The 19,862-nt window shown below is 34.6% G+C and overlaps 1 protein-coding gene across 1 annotated transcript in view; it reads right to left on the reverse strand.

Annotated features, from left to right (window-relative positions):
* Positions 1–19,862, reverse strand: part of LOC113227421 — a 75,787-nt gene that overhangs the window by 43,513 nt on the left and 12,412 nt on the right. The window contains exons 3-5 of the mRNA XM_026460339.1: positions 11,886–11,987; positions 4,273–4,381; positions 1,510–1,656 (exon numbers count right to left, since the gene is read on the reverse strand). Of these exons, the coding sequence (XP_026316124.1) occupies positions 1,510–1,656; positions 4,273–4,381; positions 11,886–11,987 (358 nt within the window). The remainder of the gene's footprint in view (positions 1–1,509; positions 1,657–4,272; positions 4,382–11,885; positions 11,988–19,862) is intronic.

Below are 19,862 nucleotides of genomic sequence, written 5' to 3' on the forward strand. Positions count from 1 at the left end.
TATTTATTTTATTTATTTTATTTATTTTATTTATTTTATTTATTTTAGGAAGGTTTACAGCTTAAACAATGATATATAACACAAAATAACAACGGAAAGCCTATTACAAACCTTCACAATTGAATATCTAAATTACAACTTAATCAATACTAGTGCTAAATTACTACTGCTTAGAAGTCAAATCTTCAAAGTCATTCGCGACTGTTCAAGCCTTAAACTGTTTCATGTCTGTTTCATACTTTGCCAATGTGTAAACTACACATTGTGGATTTTTAGCCCTATAAATATGGTAAAATATGCACTCCATACATTAATTACAACTATACTGTTGATTACTACAATACAATTATATCATAATTTAGTAAAGGAAATATTTAAAGTAAAATATAATCTGAACTAAATATAACCTTTTCATAAAAAAATCTACTTCAATTGTATTATTTTTATTGGAATTACATTTGAGTAAAACTCAAAAAACCAGATGGATCCCTTAATTTGCCACTCTTAGAGAATATTTTTTTTCAAATTTAAATGGGACCACTATAGAGGTATAGCTTTTCCAACAAAAAAATAATCATCGAAAACGGTTCACAAATGTCGGAAATATTGCGTAACGTAACACACACACACACAAAAAAAACTCATTGAGAACCTGCGCCATTTTTGAGGTCGGTTAAAAACTAAACGTTGTAACAAACCTATTTTATACCACATACTTAACTTTGTTTGTAACAATAGTTCCAAAGTTTACCGCTACATTGCATTGGCATCGAAAACGCGATTTCTGAATCGCGGTTTTAAGATTTTCCCTCGAATGAGGACTACTTCATCACAATTTTGTTTATGTTGAGAAATCAGAGAATACTAAGAGTTCAGAACGGTTTGCCAGGAGTTGACTTTCTTGGGAACTGCTGCCCGGACCTTCTGTTAGCGACGTACTCTCATATAGGGTGACTCTTTATTGCCCGTCATAAAGGGTGAAAATCATCGTCTCGGAACGGTTTCCAGGAGTAGAGTCCCTTTTTAGGAACAACTGCCCGGACATATAAGGTGGGACTGCATTGGCGTCATACAAGGTGAAAAGCAATTGAGTTCAAAACAAAATATTAAAGAGATACATGTAAATAAATAAGTTCAACTTAACCTTTAATCATTACAAATCAATATTAAGACAATAAAACTGAAAATAATATTGTTTCCATTGCATCCGTGTAACTATTTTAACATTGCTAAATTTTACAAAAGAGCAATATTACTTTAACGTTAAAGTCACGTCATGGTACGAACTGAGTGAATGAATAGTCACAAAGCTGCCAATAAAACATCATAGTTTTAACATTATAATAAGCTTACTTTAAGCGCCTTATGGTACGAAAAGTCAATGTAAGGTTAAAGTAATAATTTTGTTTTAAGAGGTTGTGGTAGGACCCCTGATGCAGTGCCCAAACGCGCTTTAGTGTGTTTCTCGTTGTTTTTATTACAAATACAACAATAAGGGCTATTACTCACTCAAGTCGTAGTTGATCATCCGATTTTCAAAGTACCAGAAGACATACGAAGGTGGCTCGGTGGATCTTTTCACGACGCATACCAATCGCAGCATTGAACCTTCGTGAATTATCTTCTCCGATTCTCCAACTATCTCCGCATACGCCGCTGTTGGAGAAGAATAAAGTTTCAAAATCATTGCACGTAAACGCACTTCGTATCGCACACTCAATAATAAAGTAACTAAATTCGAAAATAATTATATTTGGGGAATTATTTAAAGAAATAAACTAATATATCAGTTTTTTTATCAAACATGGCACATGAAATACTGTCCTTACTTAAAAGTGAGTAATAGAAGAAATACGATTTCAAATATAAAAAAAATAATGAAACATGGCATTGGGCTATATGTATATTACTAATGCTAGTTTCATTTTGCAAATGTCAGCATTTCCAATATTACTTTTCGATTTTAATCACTTTATTATTGATGTGCCAATGCGTTCACGTTAATTATGGGAAATAGAAAACATACTTTGCTTGATTTTTTTTTATGATACCAAGTTTTGCGGCTGGTGGTTAGCAACAAGCCTATCCATAACGGTTCAAATCGCAAAAATCCAAGAACACTTCCACTGCGCCCATCACCCTGAGACATAATTTGACAAGTCTCATGTGCCTGTAATTTTACCGGCACCCTTACCCTTCAAAACCGGAACACAATAATGCTCACATTACATTTGTCGGCAGAAATAGGTAAGGTACTTTTCCTGGACTATTTCTTTCACAAGGAGTTCTACTGCTACTAATATAACATAATTGACATTAATAACATCACATCTTGGTCCTATTATACAAAGCCGCAAATGGTACAGAGCTAATATCTATTAATATTTGTAAGCGACATTACCATCCCTAAATTAGCACTGGATTTTTAAATCTGTCTTAGGCGTCATAGAGACTTCATAGGTTAATGATGAGTTATCTAGTAATATTATTATAATTTCTACTCATTTCATAATTTATATATTTACTAGCTGGTGCCATAATACTATAGTTTTATTGGTTTTCCGTTCAAACTTTTGTCCCTATTTCTCACCTGTTTTTTGTGACAAAACGATACCTCCAATGCCTGCAAATACTGCGCCAACTTCATTTTTGGACATATTCTGTGTATATTTTGTTTTTTGTTTCTTTTTTTCCACAAAATTCGTTTTCTTTTATTTTTTTTTTTGAATTCTGTTCTTTGTTTCTTTATTTTTTTCCACAAAAATCCGGAAGGAAATATTAATAAATAAATATGGGTGTTTACAAAAATAACACAAAATGACCAATAACTAAAGTTGGCGTATTGTTCTGGGTCCCATTACCTCTATACCAACTGGTTTAGCGGTTTAGACAGACATAGTTATTTTCGCATAATTATAATACTAGAAATACCACGTGATTGACACAAACGAGAGATAATGGTAGATTAACCAAAATTAAATCACTGCTCTATAAATTAACAGGTGCATAAGCAAAATATCAGCTGATATCTATAAAAAAATAACAACTAATTGGTAGCACATAGTTTATTAATAATAATAATAACGCACACACTCAACATAGCCCCGCACTAGGGAAACCCTGTGTTGCGGGTGCCATGGACACACACATAGATAACTACAAATTACACCCAAACTCACGAGGGAAATAAATGTAGGCCATACAAATATTTCTCCCGACCCGGGAATCGAACCTGGGACCTCTGCGTGGCAGTCCGGCATGGTAACCGTTCGGCCACAGAGGCAGTTATTAGATGAAATATCTGCGAAATTCCATCAGTCTGATCCCCATTCTTGATTGTATAAATTCCTTGCATAAAAACAATGTAAACTATTCTTTTAGTAGGGAGTAAAATGAAGCAGCTGTTCCAGTTTAGAAACAATAGCAGCATAAGTACTAAGCGAGTAAGAATAATAAATGTACCTACTAGTACAAAAGTTCATTTTTCTATCAAAGTTTCCTCTACTTTTTACAAAATTATCAACTGGGCACTTTAACTTTAGGATTCCCGCAAAGAATGAGTTTAACTTTTTATAACATTGGTAAAGACACAATAAAAATCATTTAATTAATTTAGTAAATTACATCGTACATTAAGACAAGTAGGTACATCTAAAATAAATTAATTCAGTAAGAGCGACGCCACATGATGCGTTACGTCGGTGTTGCGATCTGAGCGTATACCAGATCATTCCAGAATCCAGAAGACAAACCGAGGAGGGGTGCTGCGGTGCGTAAGTAAGCGGTGTTACGTTGCGACAATTGTATTGCTCCTGTGGCATTCAGTGCTTTAAAATCATAACGTTGCGACGAAACAGTGCACCGGCAGCGCCCGTGTGGCATCGCTCGAGTGCAAATGTCGCCATCAAACTAGATAGTATTTTGGCCGGCGTAAAATCGGTGTGGCAAACATTCATGTTATTTTAATAGAATATCAGCTTCTTGTTAATTTATTTACAATCTATATTTCAATACAATACTTACGTTCAATTAAAATGAATTACGTTTTTGTCTACGCACATTCTACCATTTAAATTAAAAGCGCTTATTTTCTCATGATTGTTTCTTTTAGAAACAATCTTTTAGTGCTTTTTTCAAAAACAGCACGCTGATCAGGCCGACGTCGGCTGAAAAACGATCAAACGCCGCCGTCGATAATTTTACTATAGGCGCACATGTATAATCCCCACATTATGGAATTAATTTATTATTATATTATTAATTTTCACTTACCAACTAGCACGAGCTTAAAGAATATGCTAGTAGGAGGGTGAGTTGGCACTTGACACTCGTAGTAACCCGCGTCTGCCGACGTTGCGAACCGTATGTGGAGAGCCCAGTCCTGTTGAACAAATTGTGTTGGTTACTTTCAATTGAAATTCAAGTCACGTAAAATGGTTTGTGCTCTGGTTAAGAAAGAGGTCAAAGCTTTGCACAGTATACTAGTGTAGAACGTCTAATTATACTTATTTGGAGAAGATATAAAATGATTAAATGGGTTATCTAACAGCAGTCCGAAATGACATTTTCCAGAAATGACGTTTGCTCGAATTTTCGTAACCTCGAAAGTAATTTTGAGAGGAAATGTTTTTTCTTTTAAACCTAACTTAATCTAACCTAACCTAACCTAATCGTGTAGTTGCGATAAACATCCAACATATCCTGAAAGAACAACGGTTTCTTTATAATTCGGTTTTTGGTGTAATGGAAATTCGAAGAAACTTTATTTCGGAAAAAAATTCGAGTTTGTGATAGGTTACCGATTAAATGTTCTGAGACACAGCTAGAACAATAGTAATTTATGACATAACTAGCTAGTACCCATGACTTCGTCTGTGTAGAATATATACTTCGAGTAGCCTACTTAACTGTGCATTTTTCTTCGTGTTTGATCTGTGCATTAATAATGCAAAAGTTACTTTCCTAAACTGGGTCAATTAGAAATTGTAACCGAGATCTAGGATCGGAGCACTCTCGTTACCGACTCACCGAATTCGTCATAATGATATCGACTCGTTCTGTAACCAAGTTTCGAAGGAACCTTTCAAAATCCAAATCCATGATGGAACCTCTCAAACTTTCAGATTAAAGTAATTCCCAAGATAACGACATTGAATTGAAAATTAGGCTCTTGGATTCCGATACCGCATGCTTTAGGGTCGTTTGTAACAAGTTTTCGTCATACTTTTCTCTTGTATTTACTTGTTTGAAATTTTGAATAAAATTGCGTTAATTTTAGTGACATTGTGGCGATATGTCTCGATTGGAAAATATCCACTTTTAGTGAAACAAAAACTTTACACTAAGGCTCAATTTATATTGCGGCGGAACGGAATGGATTTTTTGTAACGATATTGTACATTGCTAAATTAACTTTATGTCAATTGTGTAAAATACAAACTAGATACGCGCATGCTCAAGAATGCTCACGCATTCCGCGGAGGGTTTTGGCTTATATCTATTTTGTACACAATTAACCATAGCCATAGTCAAAGAATCATTTATTCCATAGGTAAAATAAATTTACACTTCAAAACGTCACATATAAGCTATTTCTCGTTCAATACGCAGGCTTCCCTGAGAAGAACGAGCAAGAAACTCTAGGGATTGCTCTTTTCAAATAAACTGAAACGCTATGGAATACATACACTTTGAATCAAATTTGTATGGACTCTGGAGCCATGTTACCTTTCCATACATCATTATCTAACACTTAGTCTTCAATTTTGTAATGTCTTTTCAATCAAAATATTTTTAATGTAGTTTTTAAACTTTTCTTAAGGTTGATGATGATAATCTTAATATATGCTCCGCGATCTTATTGAAAAAACGTATACAGTTCCCCATAAAAGAGTCGTCTATCTTGGTTAAACGAAATTGTGGTACCATGAGTATGGAGTTAGCTCTAAGGTTAATATTATGGATATCTGCTTTCTTATTGAAATTATGTATATTTTTACGGGCATATGAAGTATTTGAGTAAATGTACTGTGATGCCACAGTCATGATACCAGTGTCCTTAAACTTTTCTCTGAGAGCAGAACCTAGACGGTACACAGAACGAATCGCTCGTTTTTGCAACACAGATATTTTAGGTTTGTATATTTGCCGCTTTACCCCACATGAGAATCCGGTAGCACATTATACTATGGAAGTAACTGAAGTAAACTAGTCTACCAGTACTAACATCGGTAAGCTCACGTATTTTGCGGACTGCGTATGCAACGGAGCTTAATCTGCTGGCCAGGGAAGATATATGTGGAGACCATTGAAGTTTACTATCTAAGGTCACTCCCAAGAAGACTGCTTTATTAACAAGGTCTAACTTTTCTTTCATAAAGTTCACAAAGTGCATCATACAATATCGTTATAAAAATTCGCTGCCATTCCCTTCCATCGCAATATAAATTGAGCCTAAAGGTTTATAATACAGCTTTTGCGTAGTTGGATGACATAAATCCGTGATAGTGACTCAGTTAGCTCTTGCAGGTAATATCGATCTGATGTTTGAAATAAATATTGTAAATATGTTGGTAAATGTGTACAAATATATTTTTATTAAGTGCATCCCCCAGAGTTACTCGCTCATTCTTTTCAGGGGAACCTGCTTTACGAATAAGCAGCAGAGTTTGATCAATATGATGATTTCAAGTGTAATTTCTTTACATATGAAATAAAGATCATTTAAGTTTTAGTTCAGTAAAAATTCCAGTTAGATTTAATTAAACTTGGAAAAAATTCACGATAATTCTCACGGCACCATGCGAAATGAGTTAGGTAAAGTAAATTAGAAATTAGTTCGCCAATGGGTTTCTTTTTTCATGATATCAATTGACGGGACGAACAAGTTGTGCGCCTGGTAAACGAGTTTTAAGTGCAGTAGAGCTCGTTGTGAATGTGAACCTTACCTATTTCTGCCGGCAAGCAGAAAAGTTTTTTTTATAACATCAAGTGACGGAACGAACAAGTCGTGCACCTTAACAGTTACAATGCCACTCAGAGCTTTAAGTTGCAAAGATTTGAGAGGCACTACCACTGAGCCTGTTACTCTGAGACATAAATTTGATAAGTCTCGTGTGCTTGTAGTATTACCAGCACCCTTACCCTTCAAAACCGGAACACAGTAATGCTGACATTACTACCCTGGACGAACTCTTTCACAAGGAGCTCTAGTGCTATTTGAGTGTCGACAAGTACATAGATATCCTTAGTCAATATATAAATTTAACATTTCGAAGTTTAAAATTATATTGGACTACGTATTTTCCTTTTGAACATTTTTATATTGCATTGTTACAAGACTGAACTTGACCAACGATGGTTTTGTATATTTTGGCCCTTTCTTTGTTATTTCTTGCTGAAGGCTAGGCTCATGTTAACAAGTAGTTTCGTATTTCTTATTTATTTTCAGTTTGTTATTGTTCAAGTTTGGTTCAAAATTGGAGAAAGATATTGCTGTTGCAAGTTGTATTACTAAATATATAAAATATTAGAGCATTATACATCCGATACTGGACTATGCAGATGTTTGTTGTCTGGATTTGACAGTCACCCTGCTCATTAAATTGGAACGGCTCCAAAATATGTGTGTAAGATTTTCGTAAGTTTGACCATGTTTTCCGGCATCGCAACTTAAATGGGTGCTCATTTACTGGTTTAGGAATACAATAAAGTAAAGACGAGACCGTCACACATTTTCTCTTCTTTACTTTATTGTATTCCTTTATGCGTCTTTACCTAAAATAACGTTTTATTTTTCCCTCTTCTACACTCTGCCATCCTCTTCGGTCCGCTTATACACTTATACTAACATCATGCCTCCGATCTTTAGTCCAACTCATTTACTGTATCACTATTTGGCTATAGAATTCTCTCCCTGAACATAGTCGAATTTTTCTCTACATTTCCTTCATTTTATTTCCTTTTTGTATAGTGTTATAGTTTTCCTCTGTTTGTATTTATTTATTTATATCACTACTTATTATTTATTTTATTTTCCTACAAAAATATATAAGTGATTTTATTATTATATGCTATTAATTATGTATACATTCTAATAATGTATGTATTTATTATTATTATTTATGTATTTACTTTACTTATGAGTATTGTATCTATTCATTACAAGATATTCCTTGGTTTCACTCTTCTTTCCAACTCTTAAATTTCTATCCTAAGGTTGCCTGGAAGAAACTGTTACTTAGCAACAATTGCAGCGGTGCATTAGCTTACTCTGCGATACTTGCATTACTGTTCTGTGTTGTCAGTGTAATTTTTAATGTGTAATAAAGAATATTTCATTAATTTATTCATCCATTACAAACATTAAATTAAAATCGACAGTCGCAATATAAGAGTTTTTTTTCATGAGTTGCAATGGTGATTACAGAAGGCACTGAATCAGGCTAGGACACAAAAAGTGAAAGGAGCCATGTGTATGAACCCGAATCAAAACCATTGTGCTCGAAGATTCCCCACACAAAGTATGTCTCACCTGCTCTCGTGCCCACTATGTCCAACCAGTACTTTACTGGTTTTCGTCATGGACTCGACAAGAAGAAGAAAAAGAATACAAAAGATATGCCAGAATGAAATAAAAAGCGTGAAAAAATTATGGAATCACATAATCCTAAAAAACGTATTGGAGGAAAGCATGACCAAGACTACTTCCCCAACAAAACAACGCTCTAATTTCGCAGGAGAATTAGTTAGTAAATAAAAAAATTTTATCTTTAAAACTTGGGAATGATGTTGAATGTAAATTTAGCAGTAGAAAATAAAGTAAATCTTGGAGAAAAGACACGAAAAACCTCGAAAAAGATGATCATGATGTAAAGAAAACCCTGGAACCAAAAACTGAGAAAAAGAAAGTAGTACCTACGCCATCACCAGTAGCCTTATAAATGATGAACCATTATCAACCTGCCTACATAATAAATGTGCAATTATTGACGCAAAAACGAAAGCAACATAATATAGAAACTACGCAAATTTACTGGAAGAGCTCAAAGGAAATTATTAAACCAATCAAAAGTTAATTTGAAGATGTTTCCAATTGGGAATAATTAATGCTTTTACGCAGAAAGAGAAAAGGAACAAGTTGGGCAGCGAGGTGTTGGAATTTTATAGAAACAAATGAACCAGGATTTGCTGCTTCATAGCACTGTATAACTAATAACTGCAGTAAAAATGTTTTTAAATGTGATTAAATATTTTATAGCCTATAATTCGATTAAATTTGTTAAAAACTTTAAAAAAACATAGGATCTAAAGAAGACAAGGTGATAAATGAAGGTACTATTTCATATATTTCTACTGTACTATACTATTCTACTCTATACTGTGATATAAAATAAGATAATTTTAAAGAATTGCTAAGCCCGTCAGTTTGTCTGCATGTCACATAAATTCCCTCAGAAATTCTTTACTTTTTTATTCTGAAAATTCTTTTAGTGATTTCCAGTCTAATATGTATTTAACCTCTTTATTATGATGTCAAGTTAGTCGTATGATGCGAAGAAGTCGTGCGCCTAGAGTAAGCGACACGCCTATCCATAACAGCTTCAATGCCACCCAGAGATTTAAATCGCAAAGATCTGAAGGGCACTGCCACTGCGCCTGTTACTCTGAGACATAAATTTGACAAGTCTCGTGTGCTTGTAGTATTACCAGCACCCATACCCTTCAAAACCGGAACGCAATAATGGCTTGGCATCAGAAACAGGTACGGTGGCAGCACTTACCTGGATTTTTGTAAGGAACTCTACTGCTAGTCACATAACCGTTATACATACATACATAACCGTTTTGTGGTAACCTATTACTGACAAACTAGATAATAACAGCCGATATCATTCTCAGAACCGAGCACCGAGGAGTTTTGTTTAAAATTTGATTTATCTAGTCGTTTTACCATGCTTATCGCGTTAGACATCTAATACCAAAGAAAAAATGTATCTTTTAAAGAAGTTGCAAAGTGAAAGACGCGTAAATCTCGAACTACTCACATGGTCATCTTTATGATGAGAATCGCACGTTACAAACGCAGGTATGATAATAGTAGATGTACTGTAATCATGTTGATACTGTATAAGGCTACTGGGTGCGGCAAGAAGTAATATTTATTATGCGGGTAAATAAAATTAACGTCTTTCACCGCTCGTGACCTGCCTAAAACATGCCAAACTTTCCCAGCCGAGTTATACCACAGAATGTACTGCGTAATTGATTAGGGGAATGAATGATTTATTCTATATGTTAGAGGAGTTTTATTAAGATTTATTGTTTGCTTTTGTTTTGGGTTGTGGATAAAAAATAGACAACATCATAGAAAATTGTTTCTCCAAGCTACAAATCTTCGAAGTCTGTTTTGTTCCTTGGGAAAATAGATGCAGTAAAAAGACTGAAGTTAAAGAAACGGTTTAGGAATCAAAATAATTACTATTGCAACTGTAAAATTTGCTACAAATTTTTCGTTTCTCCGAATGAAGAACTTCAATACGGATTTTAATCCTTGAAAGTCTAAAATTATTCTTGTAATTTATCAAGGAACTCAAATTATTTGGATGCTGTCAGATATTCCGTTTTACAAGGCTTCAGGTATTTTTTCAAATATCCCTGCACAAACATTTTTCTGTTTGTCGATCACTTGAACAGAAAAACAAACTTTTTGTTATCCAAATAAAGTTTAATTCAATTTCCTCTAGCTGATATAACATTTGACGCAATTTGAATTTCATCCTAACCTGTTGTCCTTTCAACACACGGTCCTATTGGGAGCGCTCATAACAAAAACAGCCCCTTTATGGAAATACAAACTCGTTATACCGGTGACAGGTTGAACGTTGTTTTTGTTCGGAAGTTATCATGGCATTTCATGTCAAGCATTAAAAGAAGTGTGAATTAAATAGGTCTATTAAAGAGCTGGAGCTATGACATCTCTAAAAATATCGGCAATCTCGACATCGCTATCCTATTAGCATAGTATAATAAGTATGGTAACTCCATTCATTTGCAACAACGTTTACATGTGTGCACGCTCGCTGTGTGTCGTGTACGGATGCACATATTTGCATAAAAATAAAAGACGCATGGAACGACCAGCACTCTGCAATGCGAGTGCATCGCGAGATTATGCGAATGTGTGCGTCCGGTACGCGGCGAGCGCGCACACATACAAATCGCGCTGCTACGTTTGTATAGAGTTACCCTACTTATACTATGCCATTAGTACCTTTACTGTGACTAAATTGTGTGACGTAATTTAACAGATATTCCCGCCCGGACGTGCGCAGTACGTTACGTCTAGTAAAAACGGTACCTAAACGTGGAGAATCGTCCTAATTGGTCTCAATGCCCAATAGCGTTATACCGTTCAGCCACCGTATTCAGTTTACTGTTATTCTGCCCAGTGAAAGGTATTTTCGGCTTTAGGGGACTCCAACAGAAATTACCTTTACATCTATAAAAATTCAGATTCAATCCTATATAGGGGACACGATTCGAGATCTATTTGGTAGAAAACACGACCACTCTGATCCACGTTACCTGTGGGACATTAATATTATGTTTTATTTGCTCTTACAAGGTACTTTTGTCTTTTGGAAAACATAAACAAAATTTCACACAAATAAAATAGCCGTGATAGCCTTGTTTGGGGAAGTCTTATCGTTCTTATCGAAGGGTCAAAGTTGAAATCTCTGCATGCATCGATGAGTGCTTCAATTCTGAAGGAAAATATCGTACTGCAAGATGACCTAAATCCTACACATCCAAGAACCAATATAACTTCTTTTTCGAGAAGATTTATCAGTGGTACTTGTGGGAGTTTTAATATACATACATACCTTTACGTGTCTCCCGTGTGCAGAGAAAAACCGGCTGTCGGCAGAGTAGGTCACCAATCCCACTGAAAGTAGCGAATAATCCTTTCTTCTGATCCACGTTACCTGTGGGACATTAATATTATGTTTTATTACAAGGTACTTTTGTCTTTTGAAAAACATAAACAAAATTTCACAGAAATGTTTTTAACACATTGAAAATGAAACTATCGGACCATTTCTAGGTTTCATGGTCACAGCTGATTAAGACTATTAGTCATCAACCAGTTATGTTTAATATTAAGAGTCGATACTACCTTAGCTCGAATTCAAAAATTATCCCGTACTAATACATTTTGTTCGTTTTGCTGGGGTCGAGGGGATGAGACACCGGCATTACTTCTGAATAATTTTTAATATATATCGTATAACTATACGTGTTCTATTTAGTTCAGTTGACATAAAAAAAAATGCAATATCAATTATCAATGCAATCAATACAGCGGTTTTTTTGTAAAATTACGTGGTAAGTTTGTATTTTCTTCTTCCGTGAACATTTTTAGGAATGTATTTTTCACACCGTATACTAATCGTGAATATCCTCAATTTTATTGTATATTTTTTTTTCAAAATTATTGATTCAACACTTTCAGTGTTATGCAGAATCAACCAAAGCCATTTGAGGTTGTATTAAGTCATAATGCAAACCACCCTTTTCAGAACTGTGATTTCAATTTTAAGTTACGTATGTACTTATGTGTAAGTCTAGTAGCAATATCTCTCACTTGCTTATTGCGTTCGTCACGCATAAACTAAGGCCTAAAGACTCTAATGAGTTAACAGTAACGTCTATCTCCCAATGGGTAAGTAGAGACTACGGACCTTTTACTGCTACGTTTCTGACGTCCTATACTGTCCTTTTGGGAAGAAATAATCTTCTCCTCATTCTGAAGTTAAAACAGATTACATCATAAAATCAAAATACGATTGGAAAAATGTCTTATCCGAAAAAATTGTTTTATTTCTAATGTGTAGAAATCGCAATAAAATCTCGATATTTTTAAAATAGATCAACGAACAAAAAACATTCTACTGAAAATGTTTACTTGACTGAGACTTAAAATTAGGCCAAAGGAATTGAATGCGCACTTTAAAGTCAATGTTCGGTAGTGTAACATCATAAGATTGAATAAATATTTTATCCGGAAAAATTGTTTCATTTCCAATGTGTAGAAATCGCAAAAAATACTATATTTTTAAAATAGATTAGCGAAACAAAACATTTTACTGAAGATGTTTACTTGACTGAGACTAAAATTAGGCTAAAAGAATTGAATGTGCACTTTGAAGTCATTGTTCGGTCAAGTGAGATTTTCCTTAAAATTTGTTCGGTTCATATTTAGACACTGTGAACGCACAGATGCTGGAAAATAAAGTTATCTTTAGCACAGGGCCTCGCTTATCGTTATGTCTGCCTATAATTTATCTCAACGGTTATCGTTTTGGGATAACTGAATATCCATAAATATCCCTTATGTCCATAGTTAGGCCAGGATAGGTCTTACAAATGGTACAGATCGGATATTTTGATGTTATCAAAGAAATTCGATGAGTGAAAGGTGTGGTTAACAAAAAAATAGTAACGGCGTTTACCGTAAAATGAAAAATTCGATTATGGACGGTACGGGGTATCCCGTTTCGATATATGGATCTTGTAAAAACTACTACGGGCTTTACCGTGCTAATTCCAAGTACTTTGTTTATAGTTGCCGCCCACTGCTTCTCCATGGAGAAGCATCAACAATGTACTGACAAAATTAAATGATTTATTTGAGATACATTTGTGGACGTTACACATACATATTTAATATGTGCACACCAAGACAGTACGGTGAATACTGACGTGTTATGAGGTGATGTATGATCGTACATGTCAGTGCGTCGCCAGCGACTGCCTTTTGTGGTTGTGTAGTTTGTTTTCGCGCTGGAACTTTCTGAGAGTAAATAATCCCTCAATTTTTTTCTCTAAATGCATAATTTTTTAGTAATTGAATAAACCAATAATGTGTACTGCAGAAACCCTATTCAATAATAAATAATAATGAAACTTGTTTTCACATTTAAAATGAAGTCAGTTAGGTAGGTATTTTCTGCCATCTAGGTGAAATGAATTACTTAATTTTCGTTTTTTGATGAATAACTATACTTACTATTAGTAATCAATATCATCTCTCTTACTACTTTCCAAACTGTGATTTAATCATTCAAATGGTAAATAAAAAACCTTCATCACTGCTTAAATACAATCTAATTAGTAATTGTTTCTTTTGGAATTGTTAGTACATAACAACTTTTATTTGTCTTCTTATACTGCAAGGGTTACGCTATTTTAATGTAGAGATTTAGACTTTTTTGTTGAAATAAATTAAATAAAGTCACTGTACTGCTGTCATAGCCGTACTTACTTATGCACAAGAAACATTTGCAAGAACAGTTTGCAGTGCTGCTATGAATGTCGATGGGATCAGTGATTAATTATGTTGAAACAATATGGTCACTACGGCATAAAGAAAAGTAGTGACTTTTGGTGGGCGGTATTATTTCAGTCCTGTCCATAAAGGGGTTAGTGGCCCATATCAAAACAAAAAAAATTTGGATTTGCAAAATTTTTTGTAGCAGTATAGGCAAAATAGACGTAATTCCACAAATATTTCAGGTCGGTTGTTTCAATAATTTATTATTAGGTACTTAATCATGTTTGTGTTAGAAGCAAATTATAATATTTAGTTCTTTTAGTACCTATGTAATGTATGTACTGGCCGAAGTAAATTCCTTACAATACATACATTGTCTTAATACGTTTATATTTTGTGTGTCATTTGTTACTGGTGCGCCTGGTACGATGGAAATTAAATAAACTAATTTCAAAACAAATACAGTTCATTTAACATAATTTTTATTTGCAACAATTTCACTTCTTAGAATTTAACTTTATAATTATAATTCTTGTTTGATATAACATTCACATTTTATATTTTTTTATCTACAGCTCGTTAATACGAGCATAATTTAATATTTCATAATAGCAATAATCATCATTTCATATGTCGTCAATTTAGATAATTTTTATGTTGTATTATATCACTTTTCATAAATAATAAGTTTAAACCCGACTCGCTATGGTACTTGTCAGTCCGAGGTGCGGAGGGAAAGCTGTTTTCCTTTATATAGTTTACAATACTGAATTTCCATTTCAACAAAACTATTCTTTGTTGCAGCTCCCATTCAGTAGGTTAGGTTAGGTTAAGAATATGACAAAGGAGCACGAGTCAAGCGAGCCGAGCGAGTGTAGCGGGCGTGTCGCGGCAGCCGTCGGCAAGTACTTTCCGCTAACGCGATTCATGCGTCTCTGGAAGCATACCACACCTAGAGGTGCCGGTGATGATTTTATACCGATTTATCGGATATCGAAGTTATAACAGGTAAAAGAACTAATACTAATTGCTATTTCGGTAACTACTCTAGCAAACCATAAAGTTTTTAATGCCTGGGTCTGTCATTAAAAAAAAATAAACAACTTATTTAAATTTAAATAAAATACGTCACGACAATCGTGTGTGTTAGTGTTTGGGCTGGTGATGTCGGTGTTTATTTATTGAAAACATACCATAAGTTGCGTTTTTTAAGTTTACCCTGAATATACATAAATGTTTATAAACTATACTTTAAGGAGTAATTTCATGGTAAACATTAGAACCACTCAAACGGAATATTATCATATTTACCCAAGTACACCAAAAATTTCATTAGTGCTTTTTAAGTGCAGGATTTGCGGTGTATTACTGCATTTTATTTGAGACGTTTTTGTTGTAGTACGGAGGGTATTTATTTAGCAATGCAGAATAATAAATTTTATTTTTAAAAACTTGTATTTAAACTGAATCCTTTTCTAATTTGCGGAACCAAATAGCCGCCATTTTGCGGTAGGATGAGCGCGTGAGCGGCTAGACAAAATGAAATTTAAACAAAATGACGTTATGTTAACTGTAGTTTATAACTTACAATCGTTATTATAAATGAGTGTAAGTGATCTTAATAAAAAATGAAATTATAGAATGTAAGTTTATATTACAGATTCGTTATATTATGAAGTGAATTACTATATTAAATGAGTTTATAGGAAGTAAAATGATGCCGATTGAGCATTATGTGAATAATATTTATGTTTTGGCGCTTTATGTATTATATGTGTGGGCGCTAGATGTAAAAAATGGGTGTGTAATGTATCATACATAATACACTTCTAATCGCTGGACTACCAAGGTTGTTGGTGTATTTTTGTATTTATATTAAACATCTGGGGATCTACTTCCGTTCTTCGTCCGACATCTGTCCGAAACAATTATTGTCATATAAGTATGACTTATTTGACAGTAATTGTTTCGGCCGCATGTAGAACAGGAGTAGATCGCACGGAGTACAGATTTTAATATTTTTAGGTCAGGTTGATTATAATTTACAGGCCTATTAAAAATTCCTGTGATTACATAAACTCTACTAAGTAATTTCGTAAAAAAAAAAAAAAAGGGTAGTTTACGATAAAACACGAATTTTTAATTAAAATTACTTATTGGCACGGCATAAAGAAAAATAGGTATAATTTTCTTACGTTCGAATTTGTTTGATTTTCCTTTCATTCATCATTAAATGACTTTGGTGGTCAAGCCTTAATAACTGCGGGCGCTACATGCGCAAGTCCCGCTTTCGACTCCCAGTAGATTCAATGCACGAAAGGAGCCTCCCGCTATGACGTACGAATCGTATTCCCATGACGGCAGACAATCTAAATTGGTTCTGATTTGACAATTCTGGGTATGCGAATGACTGATTTTCAGTACAAACTGATTTCAGCATAATTAATAGATTCAGGCATTATTTTGCGGAATTCCATGTTAATAAAAATAGAAGTAAATTAATTTGCTACGTCCAATATAGGGATGTTCGTATTGTCAATGATCCCAAACTCGCAGACGGTATGGAGCCTCTTAGCCTACGGATAGACGTTGGTTCTCTGTGTTCGTGCCAATCACGCACATATTTAACAGATCTTTTTCTTATTCTGAGTTAATCAATTTTTTTATAATTATTTCTGTAAGTTCTGTAGTTTTTTTTTCTCATTTCTATAACTTTTTTTTTGTTTATTTGTGTGAAAATAAACAAAAAACCACACCAATTACTTAGTCTCAAAGTAGGTACTACTAGTTAGTACTAGTAGTACCTACTTTACTAGTAGTACTTGTACTAGTAGTATCAGAGCTTCGCAATCCTGAGGCACTACCCAGAACACCCAGACCAGAATCAATATTGAAAAGTAAATTTCCCTAATCGAACGCGGTACCTCCCCACCCAGCGCCCACAATGCAAACCATTGGGCTACAGAGGTCGTTGTAATTAATTATCAGTCTATAATAAATAATAGCAAGATACCTTTCACCATAAAACAATACTTCAATATGATGGCCTCCGTAATATGTCCCTTGAACGTAGTATAGTAGTACTGTACTTCGTTGATAAATAATTTTGCTTTGGTCGAGTGGCAGGGCCTTATTTCAGTATATATTTTTTTACAAGCGAAATTAAAGCTATTTGTGAAATGTATACGTGTTCAATTTAGTTCAGTTGATATATAAAAAAAAATTGTTTTATGTAAAGTACGTCTATTGAATACAGCGAATGTCTTGTGAAATTTCGAGGTAAGTTTGTACTTTTTGTCTATGGTGAAAATTTTTAACCGACTTCAAAAAAAGGAGGAGGTTCTCAATTCGACTGTATGTTTTTTTTGTACGTATGTTACGCGATAACTCCGGTATTCGTTCTCCGATTTTCAGGATCTTTTTTTGTTATATATAATTGTATATATATATATCAATAAGGGGGTACTTCCATAGTGCTCCCATTTCATTTTGAAGAAAATCGTCCACTTCTAGGGCCGGCTGTTCACACTTGAAGATTAATGTTTATGAATAGCGCCTAAATTTTACTTAAGGAGCAATTATTTTAATGGTTGATTTTGCTATTTTTCCAATTCAAGGCGTTTTTTCTCTCAATATACTTTGAGTAGTGAGAACCGATTTTTATTATCTCCAGTGTCTAGTCCTGTATAGTGGCGAACTAGGGGATATTTCAATAAAACTTAGCAAATAGACGTAATTCCACGTACTTTTGAGGTCGGTTTTTTTAGTACTCTGTACTGAGATTATTAGGAATCGTATTTTCACACCGTATAGTAATCAGTGTATGTATATACTCAATGTTACTATATATTTCTTCCAAAGTGATTCATTCAACACCTTCGTTGATATGAGGAATCAATACCATTTGAGGTTATATCTCTACTCTTAAAGGGAAATTGTTATTGGGAAAATTGACATTAACATTTTCTTATAACATGTGCATAAATTAACTATACCTATTATAGGTGTTTTTTATGATACCAAATGACGGGATGAACAAATCGTTCGCCTGCTGGTAAGCGACATCATTGTTCATAGCAGTTGCAGTGCCACTCAGAGCTCTAAATTGCAAAGATCTGTCTACCGCACTAGTCACCATGATACATAAATTGACAAGTCCCATGTGCCTGTAACTTCAAGAACGTCTTAACCCTTCAAAACCGGAACGCAGTAATGATCAGATTACTGCTTGGCAGCATATACACACAACAATAGTCCACTCCCAACATACCGTTTTCGTTTTCAGTACGTTTTTTCATAAGTTTAGTTTATTCTTCGTACTTTTGAACTGCTTTTGTTTGAAGTAATCCTCCATCTAACATATTTATAATAATTTCGTCTTTTGCACACATTGTTTTTTTATATAAAAATAAGTGCGCATTTGACCTCCATCTCACCTTGAAGTCGACGATGTAGCATGCTCACCTAAATAATGTCTATTCACTCTCGTCTTGAAAAGGTCCATGTTATAGCCTTCGGGGATCTAGCCCACAGGCAGGGAATTCCACTCCCTAGACGCTAAAAAACATTGTAAATTTACAATAATCCTCTATGTTTATTATTACTCGGAGAAAAGAGATTTCTTTCAGAAATAACCCCTCTTTTTTACGTAAACCGTTTTATGCTGTGTAACTTGGTTCGCCAGTCCAACACACAATATTTAGAGGGTGTCAAAAAAAGTGTGGTGAATGAAAGGAGCTTTCCGCACGATGTACCACCTTTCTTTTCCTGTACCTGTGGCGCATCTTGGGCGGCAATAAACGAGTGCCTTACGCTAATTGGCAAATGCCTTCACTACGATGGCAAGCGTTACATTTTATGCCATCGATACGATAAAAAGAAGTTAAAAAAAATATGTTTGAAATTTCATAGCGCAACTCTACCTAAGCCACCGAACAACTTTCCCTGAGGAACTCATAACCAGTTCGCAAATGTTTTTCTTGTTGCTATACGCAATGCAAGCAGTCGCCCGATTGGCTGTTTTGATTTATATAGAAACTTTTTTCTTACAGAAAGTTCTTAAGTTGAGTAACCTTATGAAATTTCTGGCATATTTTTTCTAACACTCTATATATTTTCAATTCACGTAGCTATGCCATTATCAAGTAACTCGCCACTACCTAAACTCAAATTAAACACGAATATTATTATCTAAGGGGTGCACAAAACGAAGTGCCCGATAAGACGTACACGACATATTCACATTTCTTGAACGTCAAGCGCACCTTGGTCAACAATCAGCAAGAACCTGACACCGATTGGCAAATCCTTTCACCACAATGGCAGAACTTGTTCCATAGTTCTGTACAAGAAGAATTATCTAAGGGCGCTCCCTCACCGAGAACATTCGCCTGTAAAGTAACATCCAAGATTGGTTTAAGCTGCGATTCCACCAGAGATGTGCGAGCTAGCAAGGCGTGTGTGGGAGAGCCTGCGAATATCCGCGAGTGCCCTCGAGAGCCCGCGAGTGCCCTCGAGAGCCCGCGAG

The sequence above is a fragment of the Hyposmocoma kahamanoa genome, unplaced genomic scaffold (genome assembly GCF_003589595.1).
Source record: "Hyposmocoma kahamanoa isolate Upper Pololo Valley unplaced genomic scaffold, ASM358959v1 210, whole genome shotgun sequence".
Classification (NCBI taxonomy): domain Eukaryota; kingdom Metazoa; phylum Arthropoda; class Insecta; order Lepidoptera; family Cosmopterigidae; genus Hyposmocoma; species Hyposmocoma kahamanoa.